The sequence below is a fragment of the Podarcis filfolensis genome, assembly GCF_964270895.1.
Source record: "Podarcis filfolensis genome assembly, chromosome: 17".
NCBI lineage: Eukaryota > Metazoa > Chordata > Lepidosauria > Squamata > Lacertidae > Podarcis > Podarcis filfolensis.
In genome coordinates, this window is record NC_139621.1 from 12136027 (window position 1) to 12159637 (window position 23611).

The 23611-nt window shown below is 46.7% G+C and overlaps 1 protein-coding gene across 2 annotated transcripts in view; it reads right to left on the reverse strand.

Moving 5' to 3' along the window:
• Positions 1 to 23214, reverse strand: part of LOC310752615 (uncharacterized protein) — a 36965-nt gene extending 13751 nt beyond the window's left edge. For both annotated transcript variants that reach the window (XR_014542998.1, XM_083593398.1), the window contains exons 1-9: positions 22832 to 23214; positions 16632 to 16688; positions 14341 to 14378; positions 11143 to 11283; positions 9166 to 9228; positions 8600 to 8720; positions 4471 to 4563; positions 2966 to 3126; positions 202 to 287 (exon numbers count right to left, since the gene is read on the reverse strand). Coding sequence is in view for 1 of the 2 variants with exons in the window: in XM_083593398.1 (XP_083449524.1) it covers positions 202 to 287; positions 2966 to 3126; positions 4471 to 4563; positions 8600 to 8720; positions 9166 to 9228; positions 11143 to 11283; positions 14341 to 14378; positions 16632 to 16688; positions 22832 to 22999 (928 nt within the window). In the remaining variant the exon portion in view is untranslated. The remainder of the gene's footprint in view (positions 1 to 201; positions 288 to 2965; positions 3127 to 4470; positions 4564 to 8599; positions 8721 to 9165; positions 9229 to 11142; positions 11284 to 14340; positions 14379 to 16631; positions 16689 to 22831) is intronic.
• Positions 23215 to 23611: the final 397 nt, after the last annotated feature.

Below are 23611 nucleotides of genomic sequence, written 5' to 3' on the forward strand. Positions count from 1 at the left end.
TTTTGCAGGCAAATAATAAAAAAAATCAATGTGGGCGGGGGATGACAAGAAATTTTCCGCACCGGGTACCACCTGACCTTCCTACGCCTCTGTGTACGGGGGATACATTTCCTTGCCAAGGGCACAAGAGAACCGACGGATGCCTCTGTTGAACTGCCACTCTCCTTCTTCCCGCCTCCCCAACTCATTCAACAGCCTCACCTGAAGCCACGGCTGCTGCTGACCCACTAGAGCTGCCCCCAGTGAAGTGCTGGGGGTTGTAGGGGTTCCTCGCCGTACCGTGGTATCTGGAGGGAGACAGAGAAACATTCTGAAGGCAGTGCCACCAAGACCGTTGGAGGAAGGGAAGGATCTCAACATCCTGACACGGGGCAGATTTGAGGGTAAACCATACACAGCACGGGTCTGTCCTTGTGGTTCGTTGGAAGTTGAAACTGCTTCACATGTACTATTACGTTGTTGTCTTTATGAGGATATACGTTTGACTTTTATTACACCTGTTTTGCAAAAGTCTAGGAAAGAATCGGAATACCATAGTCTAAAACTACTGCTAGAGGACAAGAAGCCCAAGACTACATTAAATGTAGCTAAATTCTGTGCGTCTCCAATCAATCGCAGGAAGCAAGTGGTATCCCATAATGTCCAATCCCCTAAATGTTAATTACAGGGGGCACGCTAACAATTTTAATTTTTATATTTAAATTCTTGTTATTGCATATTGTCCCTTGTATTACTGATATTTTTTGTGATCTGTGATATTGTGTGTGTTGAAGCTGGTCTATGACCGTATTAATAAATTCATTCATTCATCCTGACACGCAGGTGAGGTTCAAGGCACAGGCATGGCACCCAGTCTTCATGCTCCACCTAGTCCCGTAGTTCCCAACATTGGGAACACGCTCCACAGAGGGGCAATTTGATTTTTAGGGGGGGGCAATTTGAGAATGAGTTAGACCAAGTTAATGGCCTTTTAGGTTTCTTCCACATGAATAGGAGTTCATTTTTTTGAGTACAGTGGTACCTCGGGTTACATACGCTTCAGGTTACATACGCTTCAGGTTACCCACTCTGCTAACCCAGAAGTAGTGCTTCAGGTTAAGAACTATGCTTCAGGATGAGAACAGAAATCGCAGCGGCAGCGGGTGGCCCCATTAGCTAAAGTGGTGCTTCAGGTTAAGCACAGTTTCAGGTTAAGTACGGACCTCTGGAACGAATTAAGTACTTAACCCGAGGTACCACTGTAATAAGAAGCACACTGTATTTTTCGCTCTATAAGACGCACCCGACCATAAGACGCACCTAGTTTTAGAGGAGGAGAACAAGAAAAAAAATGTTCTCTCCCTCTCTGCTCAGCGCCTCTCCAGCAAAGCGGGAGGAGAAATGGAGCCCCTTCCATTTCTCCTCCCGCTTCACTGAGGGGGCGCTGCGCAGAGAGGGAAAGCTTCGCAGCAGCTCTCCAGCAAAGCGAAGCCAGGCGAGCAAGAGGGATCGATCCCTCATGCTCTCCTGGCTTCATCAAAAGCAACGCGAAGCCTCCTGAGCACAGCAGGAGCACTTCTGCTCTGCTCAGGAGGCTTCGGGAGGCTATCCTGCATGCGCAGCCTGCATTCGCTCCGTAAGATACACACACATTTCCCCTTACTTTTTAGGAGGGGAAAAGTGTGTCTTATAGAGCGAAAAATATGGTACAGTGGTACCTTGGGTTAAGTACTTAATTCGTTCCAGAGGTCCGTTCTTAACCTGAAACTGTTCTTAACCTGAAGCACCACTTTAGCTAATGGGGCCTCCTGCTGCTGCCACGCCGCCGCAGCACAATTTCTGTTCTCATCCTGAAGCAAAGTTCTTAACTTGAAACACTATTTCTGGGTTATCGGAGTCTGTAACCTGAAGCGTATGTAACCTGAAGTGTACGTAACCTGAGGTACCACTGTATATGTCACGGGGGGGGCATCAGGATTGTAGAGATGCATAGGTAGGGCATGGCCAAAAATGTTGGGAACCACTGGCCTAGCCTCACAGAGCCACCGAGAGCTCAGCAATGGCTGCACTGGGCAGAGACCATTCAAATGGTAAAGGGCAGCCTCTTTAGTGGGCAGCGGGGTTAGTGGGTCGTTCTTGCTTTTATTTTTATTATACATTCTGTTTTTATATTGCGATTTTGCCTTGTGAACCGCCCTGAGACCTGAAGGTATAGGGTGGTATACAAATTTAATTAAACACAACAACAACACACATATTATCATTTAAGGAACCACAGAATTCAGTGTTAATACCATAAAGACTTACTTTAAACTCTCCCTTTTTCACATCTCTTTCTTTAAAGTGGATTTTACTGCTGACAGCAATAGCTAGTGGTTCTAAACATAATCGCAATTCAGACTTTGTCTGGTCCCTTTTGACCAAAAATGTTCACCAACCCTTTAACTTGAGCGTTCCAATATAATGCTTTGCTTCACATTTATCACCTTTCTTAATCTGCTCATGTTTTAAAAGGAAAGCTCCATTCAGTGTCATCAAAAAGCCCCTATTTAATGAATATGAGCTACTTGTCAGGGAACTGCCATCGGAAGAACAGGAGGCGAAAGGGCTCACAGAGGTTGGGAGAGACTTATCAGCTGAGGAGGGAACCAGCAGGGGGAGAGAAGGAGCTCCAAGGGAAAGTGAGTCGGAGGGATGGCTCAGAGACACTTCCAGCGAAAACAGTGGGGAGGTTTCAGGACCTCCTATAGGGACGCCCACTCCTCGCCGGAAACTGTCGCGCCGAGAGTCCAGAAGGCGCGTTTCCGTTAAGGAGCTTTTATGCTGGAGGAAATTCCGTAAACGCCCACTGTCGGATTCTACCAGCGACTGACGGAGCCATGCTTAAGGAGCTCCGTTACAGACAGAGGTTTGTGGACTTAGCCAAACTCTGAGGGACTAAGAATTTCGCGCACAAGCAGCTCATCATCCCATCACACTACTTTACCTGTTGGGGTTACAGCCAGTGGTTCCAATACCCAATTCGTGCATGTTTGAGACACCGATAATAATGGCCCCAGCCTCTCGCAGCTTTTGGGTCGCAGTGGCATCTTCGGTTTCTGGCTCCATGCCCAGGTATTGCGTTCCACTTCGGTGATGATAGGGCACCTAAAAAAATGCAGGGAATCAAAAGAGTCTGGATTTGATATCCCGCTTTATCACTACCCTAAGGAGTCTCAAAGCGGCTACCATTCTCCTTTCCCTTCCTCCCCCACAACAAACACTCTGTGGGGTGAGTGGGGCTGAGAGACTTCAGAGAAGCGTGACTGGCCCAAGGTCACCCAGCAGCTGCATGTGGAGGAGCGGGGAAGCAAACCCGGTTCACCAGATTACGAGTCCACCGCTCTTAACCACTACACCACACTGGCTCCTGTGGTTTTTTTCCACAGGGTTTTTTCCTCATAGAATGTTTTTTCCTCATAGAATCCTGGAATTGTAGAGTTGGAAGGAACCATGAGGGTCATCTAGTCCAACCCCCTGAAATACAGGGCTATCTTTTGCCCAACGTGAGGTTCGAACCCACATCCCCGAGATTAAGAGTCTCATTTCATTTCAATGATATATAATGAAATGAAAAGGATGTTTAAAATAATCTTTGTAAAAAAAAATAATCATAAGCTTTTCTCTTGGGAATTATAGGAACAGAACTACCTAAAATGTATAGAAATGTAAGTTACTACAGCGGCAAGAATGTTACTCTTCCAAAAATGGAAAGAAGCAGAGGTCCCAGCAAAGGAAGAACGGATACAAAAATTTATGGAATATGCAGAAATGGCAAAACTTACCAGAAGAATAAGAAACCAAGATTATAAAGTTTTTATAAAAGAATGGAAATGGTTTATTGGATATTTACAGATAAATTGTAAACAGATAAGAACATTGGCAGGGTTATTGTAATAACCTGCAGTTTCATAAGAGTATATATTTAAAATAGATGAATAAATGAGCAAATTAAGTGAATTTGGATATGCAGAAAATATTAAATATAAATTTAAGGAATTGCAGAAAGAAGGAGAAGGAAGTCAAGTTTTGAAAGGTCAAAATGATTGCAAAATTAGTGAAATGTAGAAACTTGAAAAGTATAAAAATAAAATAAAAGTTATTAAGAGTTTCATGTTCCGCTGCTGGTTCTTTTCATACGCTCGCCAGTTTAGGACTACAGTTCATTGTATTTGATGAAGTGGAATGTGATCCGAGGAAGCCTATTTCATAATAAATGTCTTAGGTCTCTTTAGGGTGTCACAAGACTCTCGTTAAACAAACACACAAGCTGCAATATGCTGCGATTCCTGGTGAGCGCAGCCAAGCTGCCCCTTTCTTTCCCCTGTGGCAGTCCAAGCAGCATTCCTCAGATCAATCCCAAACCCAGCAGCGATAATTCAGGCAGACCACCACCTCCCTTTCTTAAGACTGGCCTTATTCAGCAAAGGCAACTAAGCGGACTGTGCCTACCACTTTAATCTCCTCCTTCAAGCACACTGGGATCCCATCCAAAAGAGAGAGGGTCTGCTTGCTTTGATAGCGAGCGGTGGAGTCCTCCGCCATCTGAGCAGGAAGAGAGATAAGAACAGGTGGCAGACCAAAGCAGTCCCAACCTGGTCTGAGTCAAAGGCTTCAGCATTAATAATAATAATAATAATTTATTATTTGTACCCCACCCATCTGGCTGAGCTTCCCCAGCGACTCTGGAAGGCTTCCAACAAAGATTAAAAATACATTAAAATGTCACACACTAAAAACCTGAACAGGGAATAATCAGACCCTCCTCCCCCCTGGCCAAAAGCTGCAATGAATGCAGTGGTTCTCAAACTTTTTTCCTCTGGGCCACATTTCCAGAACAAAAATTTGCTCGCACCACACTAATTCCCACCCCCCCCCCCGATACAAAATACATTGGAAAGCAGAAAGGAACGACTCCCAGCAGTGCTTTATTTATAATAAAGAACACAACTACTTTATAATATGATGATAAAAGTATAAAACAATGCAGCTACAGAAGAATATGAATCCTTCCCCAAATATAATGATAAACGGGCCTCTTACATAATATGTAACTTAAGTAGGTATACAAACTAAAGGAGAGGTGTGGCGCTTGATTTTGCTGAGCCATCTCATTTGTACAACGTCTCACTTGAGAGAAACAAACTCATCTCATCCCCACAAAGAAGCCTTTCTCTTTTCTGGTCTCCCATATTTGTCAAAAGTTTAAAATCCCTGCGCACAACAATACGTTGTGGAGAACTGTAGAAAAATAGCCGGAGGCTCTCAAAGAGAGGCACAGAAGCAAAGAAGCGTAGAATTGGAAGGGACTCTGAGGATCATCTAGTCCAACCCCCTGCAATGCAGGAATATGCAGGTGTCCCATATGGGGATCAAACCTGCAACCTTGGCATTATCAACACCATGCTCCATCCAGCAGCTATATGTTAGGATATTTCCGTTCCTCCTTAAAAAGGGAGCAAGCTGTTGTGTGTCACAAGCCTGCATACTTCCTGCTCACAGGGAGTTTCCATTTTGTATATAGCTTTTGTTTCTGGCTGTTTCCTCGACACTGAAGCAAGCAGTCATGTTTTTCCTTTGTTCTGACCAACATTGAATAAAGCTGTAAAATATGGTCTTCTGGGTGAATCTTCCGTTGTGGAAACTCTGCGAAAAGGGCGTGCATGAGTCCTGAAATGTGTCTGAGGCTCGTGTCGCTAATTGACCGATGCTGTTCCCACGGGAGACTGATGATCGTCCGCAGACGACGTGGAGGCATGATGGCCATTGTCTCCCTGGCAGTATTCCAACACTATATTGGGGTCAGCAACCTTTTTCAGCCGTGGGCCAGTTCACCATCCCTCAGGCCATGTGGTGGGCCGAACTATTTTTTTTTTTGGGGGGGGGGAATGAACCAATTCCTATGCCCCACAAATAACCCAGAGATGCATTTTAAATAAAAGGACATATTTTACTAATGAAAAAACCACACTGATTCCTGGACCATAACTGGGCTGGATTGAGAAGGCGATTGGGCCACATCCAGCCACCAGGTTTTAGGCTGCCTAACCGTTGCTATAATGTGAATACTCTCTCTCTCTCTCTCTCTGTGTGTGTGTGTGTGTGTGTTAGGGACACGGGTGGCGCTGTGGTCTAAACCACTGAGCCTCTTGGGCTTGCCGATCGGAAGGTCGGCGGTTCGAATCCCTGCGATGGAGTGAGCTCCCATTGCTCTGTCCCAGCTCCTACCAACTTAGCAGTTTGAAAGCATGCCAGTGCAAGTAGATAAATAGGTACCGCTCTGGTGGGAAGGTAAATGGTATTTCTGTGCGCTCTGGCACTCGCCACTGTGTCCTGTTGCGCCAGAAGCGGTTTAGTCATGCTGGCCACACGACCCAGAAAGCTGTCTATGGACAAACGCCGGCTCCCTCAGCCAGAAAGCAAGATGAGCGCCACAACCCCAGAGTCGCCTTTGGCTGAAACTAACCTTTTATAAATAAATTATGTTGATATTATACTAAATTACACTGAAATGTCTCTTTGATTGTCCTTGAACCTTCCCTCCACACTTGCTATCCTCTTCTGCCACACCAGTGTGGTAAACCACAGCCTTGGGAAACGAACCACTGGTGTAATGTTTAGGTAAAGGGACCCCTGACCATTAGGTCCAGTCGTGACCGACTCTGGGGTTGCGGCACTGATCTCGCTTTACTGGCCGAGGGAGCCGGCATACAGCTTCCGGGTCATGTGGCCAGCATGACTAAGCCACTTCTGGCGAACCAGAGCAGCGCACGGAAACGCCGTTTACCTATCCGCCGGAGCGGTACCTATTTATCTACTTGCACTTTGATGTGCTTTCAAACTGCTAGGTTGGCAGGAGCAGGGATCGAGCAACGGGAGCGCACCCCGTCACGGGGATTCGAACCGCCGACCTTCTGATCGGCAAGTCCTAGGCTCTGTGGTTTAACCCACAGCGCCACCCGCGTAATGTTTAGATGAGCCCTTTAAGTAAAGTAGCTCATAAGCCAGCTCCACGAAGGTACCCTTGCCAGAGTGAGATTCACTCCAGCGGGCGACCTTACAAATTCGATACCAATAAACAAGGGAGTGCGCCAAGGATGTATATTGGCTCCCTGCCTATTCAACCTATTCATCAGCGACATGCGAGCACCCCTAGTTAACTCATCTCCTAGTACACACGCGCCTAGACTAGCGGACTACCGCTGCCCACTCCTTTTATATGCGGACGACGCGGTAATTCTATCTTATACACGTGTTGGACTAACCAGAGCTCTGAAGATCTTTGCCACGTATTGTCAACTCAATCAATTAACCATCAACCATGCTAAGTCCAAGATTCTGATTTTCTCCAGAAGCCGGAGATTATACAAATGGAAGCTTGGTGGAGCAAAAATAGAGCAAGTCCTAAAATTTCAATACCTAGGAGTTATTTTTCAATACAATTTGGGGTGGAAAGCTCAAATTCAACACCTACTTAACAAGGCCAAAACCTTGTCATATGCGCTCCTCCGATTCTTCTTTTCGGACGGAGCTTTGCATGTTCCCACGGCCTTAAAGGTGTTCAAGGCAAAAGTGGTTGCCGTGCTTGCTTATGCTGCCCCGCTCTGGGCCGTGATGACAGATCTTGCTCCCCTTGAGACTCTGCAAAGCCAATTCCTACGTCGGCTCCTAATGCTCCCCCTGTGCGTAAGCAACGCAGCCATACGACTAGAATTGAAGGTCGCATCCTTAGAAACTTGCCTGTGGAAGCAAGTCTTCAATTACTGGTTATCATTGTGGCATAGATTACCAAACCATTACCTTGTCCAATGCCTATGGCGAGATGAATTCTCTAGCCTTTGGACTAGTAGAATTCATGCCAAACTCCTGAGTTATGGAATCTCTCCCTCAGATTCCCTAAAACTAGACCAAATCACTGCTCAAAGACTGATCCGCCAAAGACTGGATGACATCGATCTACAGCGAAATTATACGCTGGGGGGAGGTGTTTGTTCGCCTCAGAACATTGGTATCACTTTAACTTACTGCGTTCCATCATACCTCTCCTCCCTTTCGACTGTTGCCCATAGACTGGCCTTCACCAAAGCGAGGTTTAATGTTTTCCCCTCCAATGTCCTGGGACATAGGTTCTCAAAGGGCCAAGCCCCCGCCGTGTGCGAATGTGATAAGGTGACGCTGGAGTCGCTCCAGCACATTATGTTCACTTGCCCCTTGTTTAATGTGCCACGGGCAAATTTGTTGGGATCAATCATACAGAAACTAGAGGGTACCCCACCAAAATTCCACCTTGCCCAAATCTTGCAGGACAAGGATACCCACACGACCCTGAAGGTGGCTAGGTTCCTAGTTGCTGTCCTTTCCCAAAAGCGACGCCAAGGAGCACTACAAGCTAATTAAGGCGTAGTATGCCTTTCCATTTTATAGTATTTTATTGTTATAGTGGTGTTTTAGCGATTGCTTTTTTTCCCCTACGGCACAAGCTGTTATTTATGTGTTGTTTTTACCTGTATGGGCCTATGGCCGTAATAAATGAAATTTCATTTCATTTCATTTCAAAGTAGCACAGCTTCGGCCCACCTACTTTGAGGATCTCTTTGCGGTCCCACTGAACAATTGCTTGGAGGGGGAGACTGGACCTCTCGTCATCTTCCAACGTGGCAATAATGTTCTTGGCGACCTGAAGTGGTGTAACCTCGCCGGATCTAGCAAACAGAGAACAGTCTCCATGTAAGCCTGCTCACTTCCCCACAGTCAGGCTGGGGCCATGGGAAGCTGTACCCAAATCCATCTCTAAATGGCAGCGTCTCTATTATTCATTATGCTTCTTTCCTACCTTTCCTCCAAGGCTTGCTATTCATCCTCACAAACAGCCTTGAGAGGGAGGTTAGGCTGAGTGAATGTGACTGGCCCCAAATCACCCAGTGAGCTTCATGGCTGAGCAGGGCTTGAACCCTGGTCTCCCAAGTGCTAGTCCAACACTCTAACCACCACACCACACTGCCTCCATGTAGGTATCAATCACTGGGTCTCCAAAGAGCTGGATGCCTCGATTCCACACTTTGGGAGCCCATTTCTGTTTTTGGGGAGGCTACAAAGTCCCGCTTCGGGGACACGTGACAGTTTTGCTGCATACCTGCAAACACTTACCGGTAGCAGTTCAAATAATCCTGGACCCCTTTGAAGTTGAACATAGGGCGAGCGGAACGTGAACTGTAAAGAAAGGAAAGGTAAAGACCAAAAGAGAATGGCGCTGGTCGCCTGAGAGCGAGAGATGGATGATCGAGCCATCGTGGACCCAGCACTCATTTCTCATCATCCACAGCTAAACAGCTTGTGCCGATGACCAATAACGCTTCGCTTTCTGCTGCCTGTTAGGACCTTGTGGAAGCAACTGCATGTTGCTGACAGATGCCCCAAATTCACATGTATAGGGAAGTTTTTAATGTTTGACGTTTTATTGTGCTTGTATATTTTGCTAGAAGCCACCCAGAGTGACTGGGGCAACCCAGTCAGATGGGTGGCATACACTTCTTGTTCTTTTTATTAATATTACAAAGAAAATACTCTGCACACCCGAGACCTTGTGAGGAAGAAGGGCGGTGGGGGGGAGAGAAAGAGGGGGAAATACCGTACTTTTCTGTGTATAAGACTAGGGTTTTTTACTAAAAAAAAATGTTAAAAAGGGGGGTAGTCTTATACACGGGGGCAACCTCCCCCCATTTTCTTAAATTTGAGTCCCCAAAAATAGGGGGTGTCTTATACACGAGGGCATGTTATACACAGAAAAATACGGTAAGTGACACTCTGGTCCCACCACCAAAATTTCCCTCCAAGGGAACATGGCACTTGACAGGAAGAAGATTCCCTCACCCATTCCGGAAGGATTCAGTAAAATCACAAACAGCATCATACACACGCCTATATGTTCCATATACATAAAGAACAGGAGCCAATATGATAAATATGACTGCCCTTCTTAACTAAACATTTGTTTTCAACAGAAGCAGCTGCATATTTAACCACTTGCCTAGGAATCATAGGCAATCAAGAATTCCACACAGACGACTGAGTGGATTGGCAGGGAAGTTGTTATGTACTAAGTTGAATAGGATGCAGAATGCAGCAGTCTGATTGGTCCTAGAACAATAGGATCCAGAATGCAGCAGTCTGATTGGTCCACAGGAGCCACCCAATCCAACTCCAGGTGGGAGTGAATCCATAACCTGATTGGCCTACAGGAGAATCCCAGAATTAGCCAATCATGTGGGGCCCATTGTGTAAATAATGTATTTAAAGCAGACATTTCGGGGGGACTTCCAATTCCTCACTACTACGAGCTGAATAAAGAGCATGAAATCCACACTCGACTCCGAGTATATCTCAGAAGTGGTGGATCAACGTTCCACATAAAATGTTGTAACAGCCTGCAGTTCCATGTTGGTCGTGTGGAACAAAGCTGTCAACTTACAGATTTGAAAATAAGGGACCAGCAGCCTTGAAAATAAGGGATCAGCTGCCAAAATAAGGGATTTTCCAAACACAGGTATGTTCGACTTCTGAGCCCCTCCAAGCCAAAGGCAGAAAGCCCAGCCAGCAGCCAAACAAAGCCTCAAGCGGTGGTTCCCACAGCGCAGCAACCTGGCAAAGGGGATGCAGCAAGGAAAACCACCGTCACCTCTCCGCTGGGAAGTGCTGAGCAAAGGCGAGTCCCCAGGCAATGCGCCCGATTTGATCGGCACAAGGCATGCAAGCTCCACCCCCCAGTCGTTCTTGGACTCCTTATTGGGTGAGCAACGCAGCCAAGCAACCCAGTTGGAGCCTCCCTCCTCCCTGGCCGGCAGGGAGGGAGGGAGAGGAGCTGCTTCCTTTGAAACCTGGGAAATTTAAGGGACATCATCAATAAAGGACAGCAGCGGGACACAGCGCTGGGATAAGGGAGTTTCTCGCCAAATAAAAGACGGTTGACAGCTATGGTGTGGAAGAGGTCGTGTGGAAGCATAGTAAATGCCTCTTCCACTTTCCCAGCAAATGATTTCCCCTGAGCTATCTAGTGTCCAAATGCAGCTCGTTTTCACCTGTTCCCAGCGCCCCAGATCTCCCACCCCTTTCCATTTCTGTACTTGCCTTGCTTCCACCAGTTTGGGGAGAATTTCCAAGACATTTTCAGACTCTGAATGGCTGTTTTTCTCTTCCTCAGCGACTACTGGCACAAACGTAGGGTCTTCGGCAATATCAAGGAAGCGCAGGGCGGTAAAGTTGTTGACCCTGCAAATAAGTATGTGAAATGGGGGCTTGAAAAGGGAAGGGAGCGTGGCAACATTTTAATTCAGAATTGCACTCGTTTTCTCTGTCGCCAATAGTTTTCCTTCAACAAGATGCTACAAAGAAGGTCTTGCAGATCCTGCCAATAAAAACCATCTTGGCAAACAGATTTTAGCAGAGAAGACCAATTTTTACACCAGTAGTTCCATGACTGTCAAGAAACAGCTTTTTTTTTTTTAATTTGAAAAAAGGAAAAAGCAAGATCAGGAGGGTACCAAGACTCGGAAGGATGTCTCATTGCATCCACAGATTCTAAGTCACAAGTTAAATCACTTTCCCACACCTCCAATATCCAGGCTACCTTCAGAGGATCCTCTGAAGCATAGAAACCATGATGAGGCGCAATGCCTTCTTCCCTGACACTCTTCTTCATCCACAAGAGGAGACGCTTCCAACCATGGTTTCAAACAAACAGCAGTTTCCCATGTTTGGGTAAACCAGGCAACTGTGGTTGGAAGTTTCATATCTCCTTCCTTTGAACCCAGAGGGCAGGGAGAGCATATGGGCACAAACGTTGTGCCAGATCATTGTTATAATGCCAAGTAATGGAGAGAAGGAAACAGTTGGTTTCCCAAACTCTCCGTTATTGATTTCTCCCCACCCACCCAAATAAGGTTGTGATCACATGTGAGAAGTGAGCCGAAGTTGCTATTCAGACCAAGTGAAATAAATGAACATGGCTAAGTTAGGTCCGTTAATTTTGATGGGTCTGCCATGAGTAAAACTTGGTTGAATCTCTGCCGTGAATAAAACTTAGTTGAATCTCACCCCTTGTACCCAGTATCTTGTTGAAGTGGCCCCCATTGAGTACCATTACAGTGGTACCTCAGGTTAAGTACTTAATTCGTTCCGGAGGTCCGAACTTAACCTGAAACTGTTCTTAACCTGAAGCACCACTTTAGCTAATGGGGCCTCCTGCTGCTGCCGCGCCGCCAGAGCACAATTTCTGTTCTCATCCTGAAGCAAAGTTCTTAACCTGAGGTAATATTTCTGGGTTAGCAGAGTCTGTAACCTGAAGCGTATGTAACCTGAAGCGTATGTAACCTGAGGTACCACTGTAATGCCAAATTGATTAAAAGTTAATTGGGAAACACAAGACGCACAGTTAGTTTTGCATGTCTGCACAGCTAAAATTGTCCGCTGTATTCCCTGCAGTGGGACATGGGAGTTTTCTGTGAATTCTGGACTGTTTAACCAAACCAACCACATATATACCCCAAAACGCAACTTTGTGGTGTATAAATGCATCACGATGCGGTTGCAAAAAGCTGGCTGCGCTCAGTATGCATGCAAGATAGAGGACTTGGCGTCTTAAGAATTTTAGACCATCTGTTTAAAATGCTAGTATTACCCCCCAGAAGTGCCAAGGTGCCACTCATCTTCTGCACTTTGCCTTGGCTGGGATACGGTGCTGCTTCTATTCAGACCCGCCCCTTCAAGATGCCAGTAGCTTGTGTCAGGCATTGCCAAGCGCACCATGCTTGATACAGAATGTGTATTAAGGCAAGCAAGGCATCAAAATAGGAAACAGATCCCACAGGCTCATTTCTTCAACACAGAAGGGAATACCAGCACCCAGATAACTGCAGAGTTCAGCAAAACTGGAAGCAGGAGCCAAATCAAATCAGAGCACCAGAAGATGCTGAAAAGCAACAACCATCCACAAGTTCCTCCATATATGGCCTATGGAAAATCTGTAAAATGTAGACACTGGACAGCATTCTATGAATTATTTGCACTAGTGCAAGGATTAGCACTAATACAACAAATTACATTAAGCGAGGAGGAACTGAAGAACCTTTTAATAAGGGTGAAAGAGGAGAGCGCAAAATATGGTCTGAAGCTCAACATCAGAAAAACTAAGATCATGGCCACTGGTCCCATCACCTCCTGGCAAATAGAAGGGGAAGAAATGGAGGCAGTGAGACATTTTACTTTCTTGGGTTCCATGATCACTGCAGATGGTGACAGCAGCCACGAAATTAAAAGACGCCTGCTTCTTGGGAGAAAAGCAATGACAAACCCATACAGCATCTTAAAAAGCAGAGACATCACCTTGCTATGGTTTTCCCAGTGGTGATGTATGGAAGTGAGAGCTGGACCATAAAGAAGGCTGATCGCCAAAGAATTGGTGCTTTTGAATTCTGGTGTTGGAGGAGACTCTTGAGAGTCCCATGGACTGCAAGAAGATCAAACCTATCCATTCTGAAGGAAATCAGCCCTGAGTGCTCACTGGAAGGACAGATCCTGAAGCTGAGGCTCCAATACTTTGGCCACCCCATGAGAAGAGAAGACTCCCTGGAAAAGACCCTGATGTTGGGAAAGATGGAGGGCACAAGGAGAAGGGGACAACAGAGGACGAGATGGTTGGACAGTGTTCTCGAAGCTACAAACATGAGTTTGACCAAACTGTGGGAGGCAGTGGAAGACAGAAGTGCCTGGCATGCTCTGGTCCATGGGGTCACGAAGAGTCGGACATGACTAAACAATAACAAATTTCCACCCTCTCTTTCCCTGACATGTGCACTGTGCTGTCCCCAAATCTGCTCTGGAGAGTTGATGATCCCCTTCCTTGCAGATACAGTGGCACCTCTGGATGCGAATGGGATCCGTTCCGGAGCCCCGTTCGAATCCTGAAGAGAACGCAACCCGCATCTGCCATCTGCATGTGCGTGGGTTGCGATTCGCCGCTTCTGCGCATGCGTGCGACGTCATTTTGAGCATCTGTGCATGTGCGAGCAGTGAAACCCGGAAGTAACGCATTCCGTTACTTCCGGGTCGCCGCAGAGCGCAACCCAAAAATGCTCGACCTGAAGCAACTTTAACCTGAGGTATGTATTAGAGTGCATAGGGAGAAGAAGGGGAGAGCATTCCATTGCGCAAAGAGAAATCCTTGCACTGGCAGAATAGTCTCCTTGGCGCTATGTTGAATGCAATCCACTTCTTCCAGAAACACAGATCTGCTTCCCAGTTTGAACTCTAAAATAAAAAAATACTCACCGCATTAGAAGTGGAACTAAAAAATGCTGTCCGAAAGCCTATAAGTGGGTATAAAAACAAATAAAATAATTGCAGTTCTAGTAGATTTGCTGTCGATTATCTTGAGCTGCTTAAATATACACATAATTTCAGGGGCAAACCTGCTGCATATTCAACACATTTTGGGCATATGCTTCATCTCTTCTCTGGGATTATATTTAGCAGAAATTCAGCAGGAGCCAGATTCGCATGATATTGACTGGTCAGGCCTTGCATCAATGATAAGGCTCCCTCCACTGTTTCTGGAACAGGTTGTGAAGTGTAGAAAAGCCATTAAAAAAAGAATGTGACTAGGAGCCCAGGTGTGTCTCATCGCAGGAGCAATGATGGAGAGGCAGAGAAGCAGTCCTCCCCCCACAGGAACACACATTTTGTGTGCCAAATCTGGTTTAGACGCATCTCATTCTATTGTGTTCAACAGTACAATTAGTCGCAATCCAGTTTTGATGGCTTAAAGGTAAAGGTAAAGAGACCCCTGACCATTAGGTCCAGTTGTGACCGACTCTGAGGTTGCAGCGCTCATCTCGCTTTATTGGCCGAGGGAGCCGGCGTACAACTTCCGGGTCATGTGGCCAGCATGACGAAGCCGCTTCTGGTGAACCAGAGCAGCGCACGGAAACACCATTTACCTTCCCGCCAGAGCAGTACCTATTTATCTACTTGCACTCTGATGTGCTTTCGAACTGCTAGGTTGGCAGGAGCAGGGACCGAGCAACGGGAGCTCACCCTGTTGTGGGGATTCGAACCGCCGACTTTCCGATCAGCAAGTCCTAGGCTCTGTGGTTTAACCCACAGCGCCACCCGCGTCCTGATGATGGCTTGCCTGTCCTAAAAATATATGCACTCAGGGAGCCCACACATTTTTTGCCTACACACAGGAACTTCTGCAGTGCTGTGGGCAACTGTGTAAGCTTTATCTGATCAAAACAAGTATATGAGCTTCATCACCAACGTACAGAAATGAAGCAGCTATCCCAGTGGTCGGCAAGGTTCTCCTACAATCTAGTCCAACCGCAAGGCATTGTTTTGGAATTCAACTTTCCCCCCAAAGAGCTCTCAGCATCATCCCTTGGGTTCTCAAGCAGACTCCCATCCAACCGCTGGCCAGCCTGAACTTGCCTAGCTTCCAGGACGGAGTTTCATCAAGGAACCATAACAAGTTGGATGCTTTAGCCCCACACCAAAAAATGTGTTCTGATGACTTCTCCCAAACATTAAAGCGTCTTGCAGAACAGCCCTGGCAGCAGCTGAAGGACTTCCTTCAGGAGACCCCTTCAGCTAGGAAAAGGGGGTCCCATGTAGGCTGGGGAGGGTGCAATAGAAATAAAATTTTATTATTATAAAAAAATATAATTATTGTTGTTGTTGTTGTCTCAAAGGCATGCAGTTTGCAGGGAACCAGAAGCACGGAGCACAACCACACCCTGAATTTAGATCACATGGCAAAAGCAAAAGCAAAAGCAGCACAGGACCACTCCTTCCCTTATTTTTTGCAGTTAAGTGTAAATAACTGAGACTAGCAGAAGAAGATGCAGTCCTTACAGTTCTGCACATCAAACCCAGACTGAGCTAGATTGCTTGGTCTCTCTAAGTCAGTCACATGCCCTGAAACCAGGAAATGTTTCAGTGTAGTATGTTTTTTTTCATGAAAGTCAAAGGAACTACTGCTAAGCAGTAACTGAAAGTACATCTCCTTTTGACTGCCAACTCCTGTTCTCCTTTCACTTTCCTAGTACAAGTGGGAGCCACAACAAAATGCTGCCTCGCCTCCCCGTTTTCCCATCCCGCACGCCACTTTGCTACTCAGGATTCCGTGCTGCTGAGTCCTTATCAGGCTGGTTTTTGTGGGTTTCCCCTCCCATTTCAGGTTTAACTGCTAGAGATTTTGTTGTCCTTCTGCAAATCTTCACATTATTCCCAGCCTGCTACTACCTCCCCCTCTTGTGCCGGAGGTATTATGTGTTGCTGTCCTGGCTAACCCACGTGAAGGCATGGAAAACCCGAATGCTGGAAACAGGTGCAATGATTGATTAACAACCAGAGCCCAAACCCAGGAAGCTCAAGTTCCTGCAGCCGTGCTCGAAATACAAAGCATGCTTGGGCCATTCTAGGCTGCTCAAGTTCCTTCATGATCACTGCTCCATCTTGGGAGGGTCTGGCTTCACTGAGAACAAGGATAGGAGTTCTAGATATGCACAAGATACTTTTAAAAAGGACAAAGACTAATCAGATTGGAACGGCTGTATACTCACAGTGTTGGCCAGGTGTACGCAAAGCCGCAGCGAGAAGCCAGACAACCTGGGACTCCACTGTGAGGAAAAAGAGGGGAAGGGGAGACAGAAGAGTTTAGGGTTAGGGTTGCACCGATAGCCCCCCCTAACTCTCATGGCATTAAACCCAACAGCATTCAAAAACCAGCAGCAGAACATTTCAGTCCTCTAGACACACTGCTGCTGACCTGGAGGCAATTACAGTACACACAGATAAATTCCCCTTCTGCAGATAGGTTTGGACTGCAAAACTTGGGGGAAGGGGAAAGGAGATAGATGCACATGCATATTGATTTGGAATGATACTGGGTTGTTTTTGTGGGAATGTTATGGATATTAGGAGAGGATATATTGATTAAATATTATCCTCCCTCCCTCACGCTAGTGAGTCACGTAGCAGGGCACATTTCCCTTGTACACCAGGAAGCTAATTTGCAGATTCCTTTGAATCTCTTTAGTTAAGCAATCCAGTCTGGCAATCCCAGATTGGATTTATTCCTGGTAAGTCCCCTTTTGATCCCTCTCTAAAGAATAAAGACACAACAGTCTTTCTTCAAAAGTAGCAAGAAGCTTACTTACATTCAGTTCACAGTATGATCCCTGAAGGCAGGCTTTGGCTTATAGTTACAGAGAAAGGTGTGGATTCATCCCATGTGGGGATTCTTCCCATGTGCTGAGAGCCAGCAGTGCAGTCCAAGAGAATCAAAAAGAGTCAGAAGGGAAAAGAGAGCAAAAAGAGAAGGATAGCTACGTGACTGCACCTTTTGTGGGGTCTCCCGGGGTCACGCCCACCTACCTGGTCACATGCAGGGGGAGGATGCTCCAGACCAGGTGTAACAGGAAGTTATTCTGGCTGGAGGAACATCCCCCTGTCTGTGTCCACTCTAGGGAAACAAGGAATGTTGTATTTGACTGCTCCAATGGATTACATCCCAGAGTTTTTGTTTTTTAATAGACCTAGGCTCTGGTATGGCTACAGTCCCAGTAGTAGTACGGAACCAGAGGTTACATGGGAACGTTGCTACAACACCCACAACAAAATGACGCCACATTTCCTCAGCCCAGCCCCTAAGCAGGATTGCTTCTATTCAGCCTGGCATAGGGGCCTTTGGGTGCTCTTTGGGACATGTGGCAGGGGGTAGGGGTGGTTTTTCATCCCCCAATGTGCATCTACTTTTATCTCTCCTCGGAACAATCTATTTAGAGCTCAAGCAGGCCAATCGCTCCATCCCCAGCCGACATGCTCAGCATTATGTATGTCCCAGAAGCTCAAGGGGCCTTACCAGGACATTTAAACAACATTTTAATATACAAACTAATATATTTCCATGTACAGTGGTACCTCAGCTGTCGAACGTAATCCGTTCTGGAAGACAGTTTGACTTCCGAAACGTTCAACAACTGAGGTGCAGTGGGCAGTCAGCAAATATTGTTACAAAACGGAAGCATTTACTTCCGGGTTTTCGGCGTTCGAAAACCGAAACGTTCGGCTTCCAAAGCGTTCGACAACTGAGGTACCACTGTACTAGGAATCTTCCCCTCTCCAAAATGACTTTATTTTGGGGTGGCGCCATTTTGCTTCTAAATCTATAGGTGTGGGTTCACTCATGTTCAAATATTTTTCTTTAGTACCAAATTTTTAATTCCATTACAGAATTAATATCGGAGAATGACATTTAGCATGAGGTTAGTACAGTTAATACTCTCAGTCATAGGTTCCTGTTTTAGGTAAGAAGCCGAGGGAAGGAGTAATGTTATTTTATTATCCATTTATACCCCACCCCCATCTCTGTTTACAAAAATCAGCATAATACAAAACCAGATTAAAAATACAAAACGTATCCGGCAAAGGTAGCAATTCAAAACAGCAGACAAATTCAAAAACCAATTTAAATTGCTGCTCTGAAGGGAAGCAAGTAGTGGTATGGCAAGGAAGGCTAAAAAATGACCTTTGCACAGAGAAAAAGTAGCTTTTGAGGTGTCGACACTCAAAGTGTTTACTATACACATTAGCCAAACCAGTCATCATATGCTCTTTCTGGCTGGAGACAGAATAGGTTTTAAAGGGAAGAGAAAGTAGCTTGAAAGAAAAGCCACTTCCCACAGTGTCACGCGCATTTATTTTGTCCCACTATAGGGACGCCGGTGGCACTGTGAGTTAAACCACAGAGCCTAGGACTTGCCGATCAGAAGGTCAGCAGTTCAAATCCCTGCAACAGGGTGAGCTCCCGTTGCTCGGTCCCTGCTCCTGCCAACCTAGCAGTTCGAAAGCATGTCAAAGTGCAAGTAGATAAATAGGTACCACTCCGGCGGGAAGGTAAACGGCATTTCTGTGCGCTGCTCTGGTTTGCCCGAAGCGGCTTAGTCATGCTGGCCACATGACCCGGAAACTGTACGCCGGCTCCCTCAGCCAATAAAGCGAGATGAGTGCCGCAACCCCAGAGTCAGCCACGACTGGACCTAACGGTCAGGGGTCCCTTTACCTTTTATCAAGTATAAAACCTGATAAACCTTCTTTCCAGAGGCAAAAGAAAGCAGCATGATGGTACAGAAACTGAACACACAGTTCTCAGGAATCCTCTGATATACAGCAGTCTTTTCAACCTGGGGATCGCAACCCACAGGTAGATCCCAAAGCCCGTCTAAGTGGGTCACGGGCTTTATAAGTAAACCCAAAATAATGACTGCTTTTAGTTCTTAATTGGTATGATGTAAACCTCTTAAGAATTTTCGTTGGGACATCAAAATGATGTCTGACATTTTAACTCTTAGGAAATGTTCTCCGGCAGGAGACAGCAGTCAGCTTGCGACAAAATGCTCCAACCAGTCAAACCACTCTGCCGCCAGGGTTAATTAACAGTTAAATCAAGTCTGACTTGAAGTTTGCTTAGGCAACGTTTGTCCATTACCCTTCCTCTGAATAAACAGAGAAGTCTGAATTATGTTACTCAAAAGTAGTGTTTGTCATGGCTCCAAAATAGCATGGCTCCATCAGCAAGCTCAGGCTATTCAGAGAATCAGAGAGAGTTGGAAGGACCCTCTAGTCCAGGGGTCAGCAACATTTTTCAGCTGTGGGCCGGTCCACTGTCCCTCAGACCTTGTGGGGGGCCAGACTATATTTTGAAGGGGGGGGGAATGAATGAATTCCTATGCCCCACAAATAACCCAGAGATGCATTTTAAATAAAAGCAGACATTCTACTCATGGAAAAACACCAGGCAGGCCCCACAAATAAAGAATTCTACAATTCTACAAAGAAGCGTAGAATTGGAAGAGACCCTGAGGATCATCTAGTCCAACCCCCTGCAATGCAGCTGTCCCATATGGGGATCAAACCTGCAACCGTGGCATTATCAACACCATGCTCCATCCAGCTGCTTTTTCAGCGGGGGGCTGGTACACTGTCCCTCAGACCTTGTGGGGGGCCGGACTATATTTTGAAGGGGGGGGGAAATGAACGAATCCCTATGCCCCACAAATAACCCAGAGATGCATTTTAAATAAAAGCACACATTCTACCCATGGAAAAACACCAGGCCGGCCCCACAAATAACCCAGAGATGATTTTAAATAAAAAGACACATTCTACTCAGGTAAAAACATGCTGATTCTCGGACCATCCGTGGACCAGATTTAGAAGGCGATTGGGCCGGATCCGGCCCCCGGGCCTTAGTTTGCCTACCCATGCTCTAATTCAACCCCCTGCAATGAAGGAACCTCAACTAAAGCATTCGTGACAGATGATCATTCAACCTCAGCTTAAAAACCTAGAATCATAGAATCATAGAATCATAGAGTTGGAAGAGACCACAAGGGCCATCGAGTCCAACCCCCTGCCAAGCAGGAAACACCATCAGAGCACTCCTGACATATGGTTGTCAAGCCTCTGCTTAAAGACCTCCAAAGAAGGAGACTCCACCACACTCCTTGGCAGCAAATTCCACTGTCGAACAGCTCTTACTGTCAGGAAGTTCTTCCTAATGTTTAGGTGGAATCTTCTTTCTTGTAGTTTGGATCCATTGCTCCACGTCCGCTTCTCTGGAGCAGCAGAAAACAACCTTTCTCCCTCCTCTATGTGACATCCTTTTAGATATTTGAACATGGCTATCAAATCACCCCTTAACCTCCTCTTCTCCAGGCTAAACATGCCCAGCTCCCTTAGCCGTTCCTCATAAGGCATTGTTTCCAGGCCTTTGACCATTTTGGTTGCCCTCCTCTGGACACGTTCCAGTTTGTCAGTGTCCTTCTTGAACTGTGGTGCCCAGAACTGGACACAGTACTCCAGGTGAGGTCTGACCAGAGCAGAATACAGTGGCACTATTACTTTCCTTGATCTAGATGCTATACTCCTATTGATGCAGCCCAGAATTGCATTGGCTTTTTTAGCTGCCGCGTCACACTGTTGGCTCATGTCAAGTTTGTGGTCAACCAAGACTCCTAGATCCTTTTCACATGTACTGCTCTCAAGCCAGGTGTCACCCATCTTGTATTTGTGCCTCTCATTTTTTTTGCCCAAGTGCAATACTTTACATTTCTCCCTGTTAAAATTCATCTTGTTTGTTTTGGCCCAGTTCTCTAATCTGTCAAGGTCGTTTTGAAGTGTGATCCTGTCCTCTGGGGTGTTAGCCACCCCTCCCAGTTTGGTGTCATCTGCAAATGACAGGAAGGAGAAACCACCACCTTCCGAGGGAGTCTGTTCCACAGCTCTTGCTGTCAGAAAGTTATTCCTGATGTGTTGTCAGAATCTCCTTGTAACTCAAAGCCATTGCTTCGAGTCCTACCCTCCAAAGCAGGAGAAAACTAGCTTGCTCCATCTTCCATGTGACCGCCCTTTTAGGTATTTGAAGATGGCTATCTCCTCTCAGTCTCCTCTTCTCCAGACTAAACACACCCCACCCCTTCAACCATTCCTCATAAGGCTTGATTTCCAAACCCTTGATCATCTTGGTCACCCTCCTCTGCACACGTTCCAGATTGTCAATATCCTGCTTAAATTGTGGCACCCAGAACTGGTATTCCAGGTGTGGTCTGGCCAGGGCAGAAATGAGTGGTACTATTACTTCCCCTGTTCTGCATCCTATACTTCTGTTGATGCAGCTAAGAATCGCATTAGCTTTATTTGCTGCTGCATCACACTGTTGACTCATGTTAAGCTTGTGGTCCACTACCTAGGCGCCATCTCCCTAAGACCCTGGGGGCCAAGGCACCCATAATATGTCCCATATAGGGACCAGGCGCCCACAAAATGTGGGGGCAAGTGCGCGGCACCACGTCCCATGGAAAGAGCAGGGAGTTTGTGCCGGGGTGTGGAAGAGAGAGCATGGAGTTTGGGCAGGGAGAGGGGGGGAGACTCCAAGATCCTTTTCACATGTACTGCTAGTGAGCCAGGTGTCCCCAATCTTATCACAAGCACAGCTGTCAACCTTCCCTTTTTTTGCGGGAAATTCCCTTATTCCAGCGTCGTTTCCCGCTGCTTCCCGCTGCTATCCTGGATTGTTAGATATCCCGTAGACTGTCCCCAGGACGGGTGAGGCTGCTGATCCCTTATTTTCGAGACTGCTGATCCCTTAATTTTCAAATCTGACAGTTATGATCACAAGGTGCAGACAGGATATGCCAAGCGGGCAGAACCTCCCTTACTTAAGCAAATTTTATTTCCTCGATGGCAGCTGCCACTCTTGGCTACGCCCATGCATCTTATATTGAAGCATCTGGTTCTTCCTGCCTAAGTGTGTAACCTTGCATTTGTCCCGTGGTATTATCCCATTATTCCGTGGTAGCCGTGCAGTTTTTGGTAAGAGGAAACCCCAAATTCAGACTGCAAACCTTCCATAGCTGTCAACCTTCCTTTTTTTTTTTTTTTTTGATGGAAATTCCCTTATTCCAGCGCCGTTTCTCGCTGATATCCCGGATTGTTAGATATCCTGCAGACTGTCCCCAGGACAGGTGAGGCTGCTGATCCCTTATTTTCGAGGCTGCTGATCCCTTATTTTCAGATCTGAAAGTTGACAGCTATGAAACCTTCTCTTTTAATAATAATTTATTATTTATTATCATTATTATTTGAGGTTCCTATCGCAGAGCACTTAAGTATCCTGGGCTGGCAGGGCGATCATCCGAGATCGAGGCTCTCCAGCCGCGGGGCCAGCGGAGAGCGGATCGCCCCGACGCCCCCCACTCACCGCATCGGCCGGCGGCCTAGCGCCTCCTCCTGCGGCTCGGCCGGGCTCCCTACGCGGGAAGGCGGTGCGCGCAGCCCCGGTGACGCGCCGCACGAAGCCCAGGTAGAAGAGCAAGAGCCCGGCGACTGCCGTCGACCACAGCAGCAGCGCGCAGCTTTCGCCCTCCATCGCGGCGCAGCCAGGCAGCTCTTCTGCAACCCCGGCGGCTGCCGAGCGCAGCCTCCTCCCTTCTCCTCCCCTCCGGCCTTCGCGGGCTGGAGGCGGAGTTGCGCCTGCGGGTAAAAGAGGCCGTGGGGATTTTGCGCCCCCGGAAGGAAACGGCAACGGTTGCTCCTGTGGTTCTTTTACTCCGGGGTAACTGCCAGTTTACGTCTAAGGGGGAACTCCGCGCTGAGACTACGGAGGGACAATGCCCCTTTCTGACCCCAAGTGAAAGAACTGCCTTAGCGGAGTCTTTCCGCCAGGTTGGATAAAATATGGGAAGGGGGGGCGGCTTATGCAGCCCTACCCTGCATAAGCGATCACATGACACTATTTGAATGGCAAGGTCTATCAACTTTGGGGGGCCCCTGCACCCTCAAATTTTTATTAGGGGGCTTGGCCCCTAGGATTAGCTCCTATGCTTTCTGCATAGGAAAAACTTGGGTTTTTTGTTGTTTGTTTGCTTTTACGCACAGCTCCAGTGCGGCAGGAACAAATTATTATTATTATTATTATTATTATTATTATTATTATTATTATTATCATTATCATTATCACCCCACTTTTAATTGATTTCTG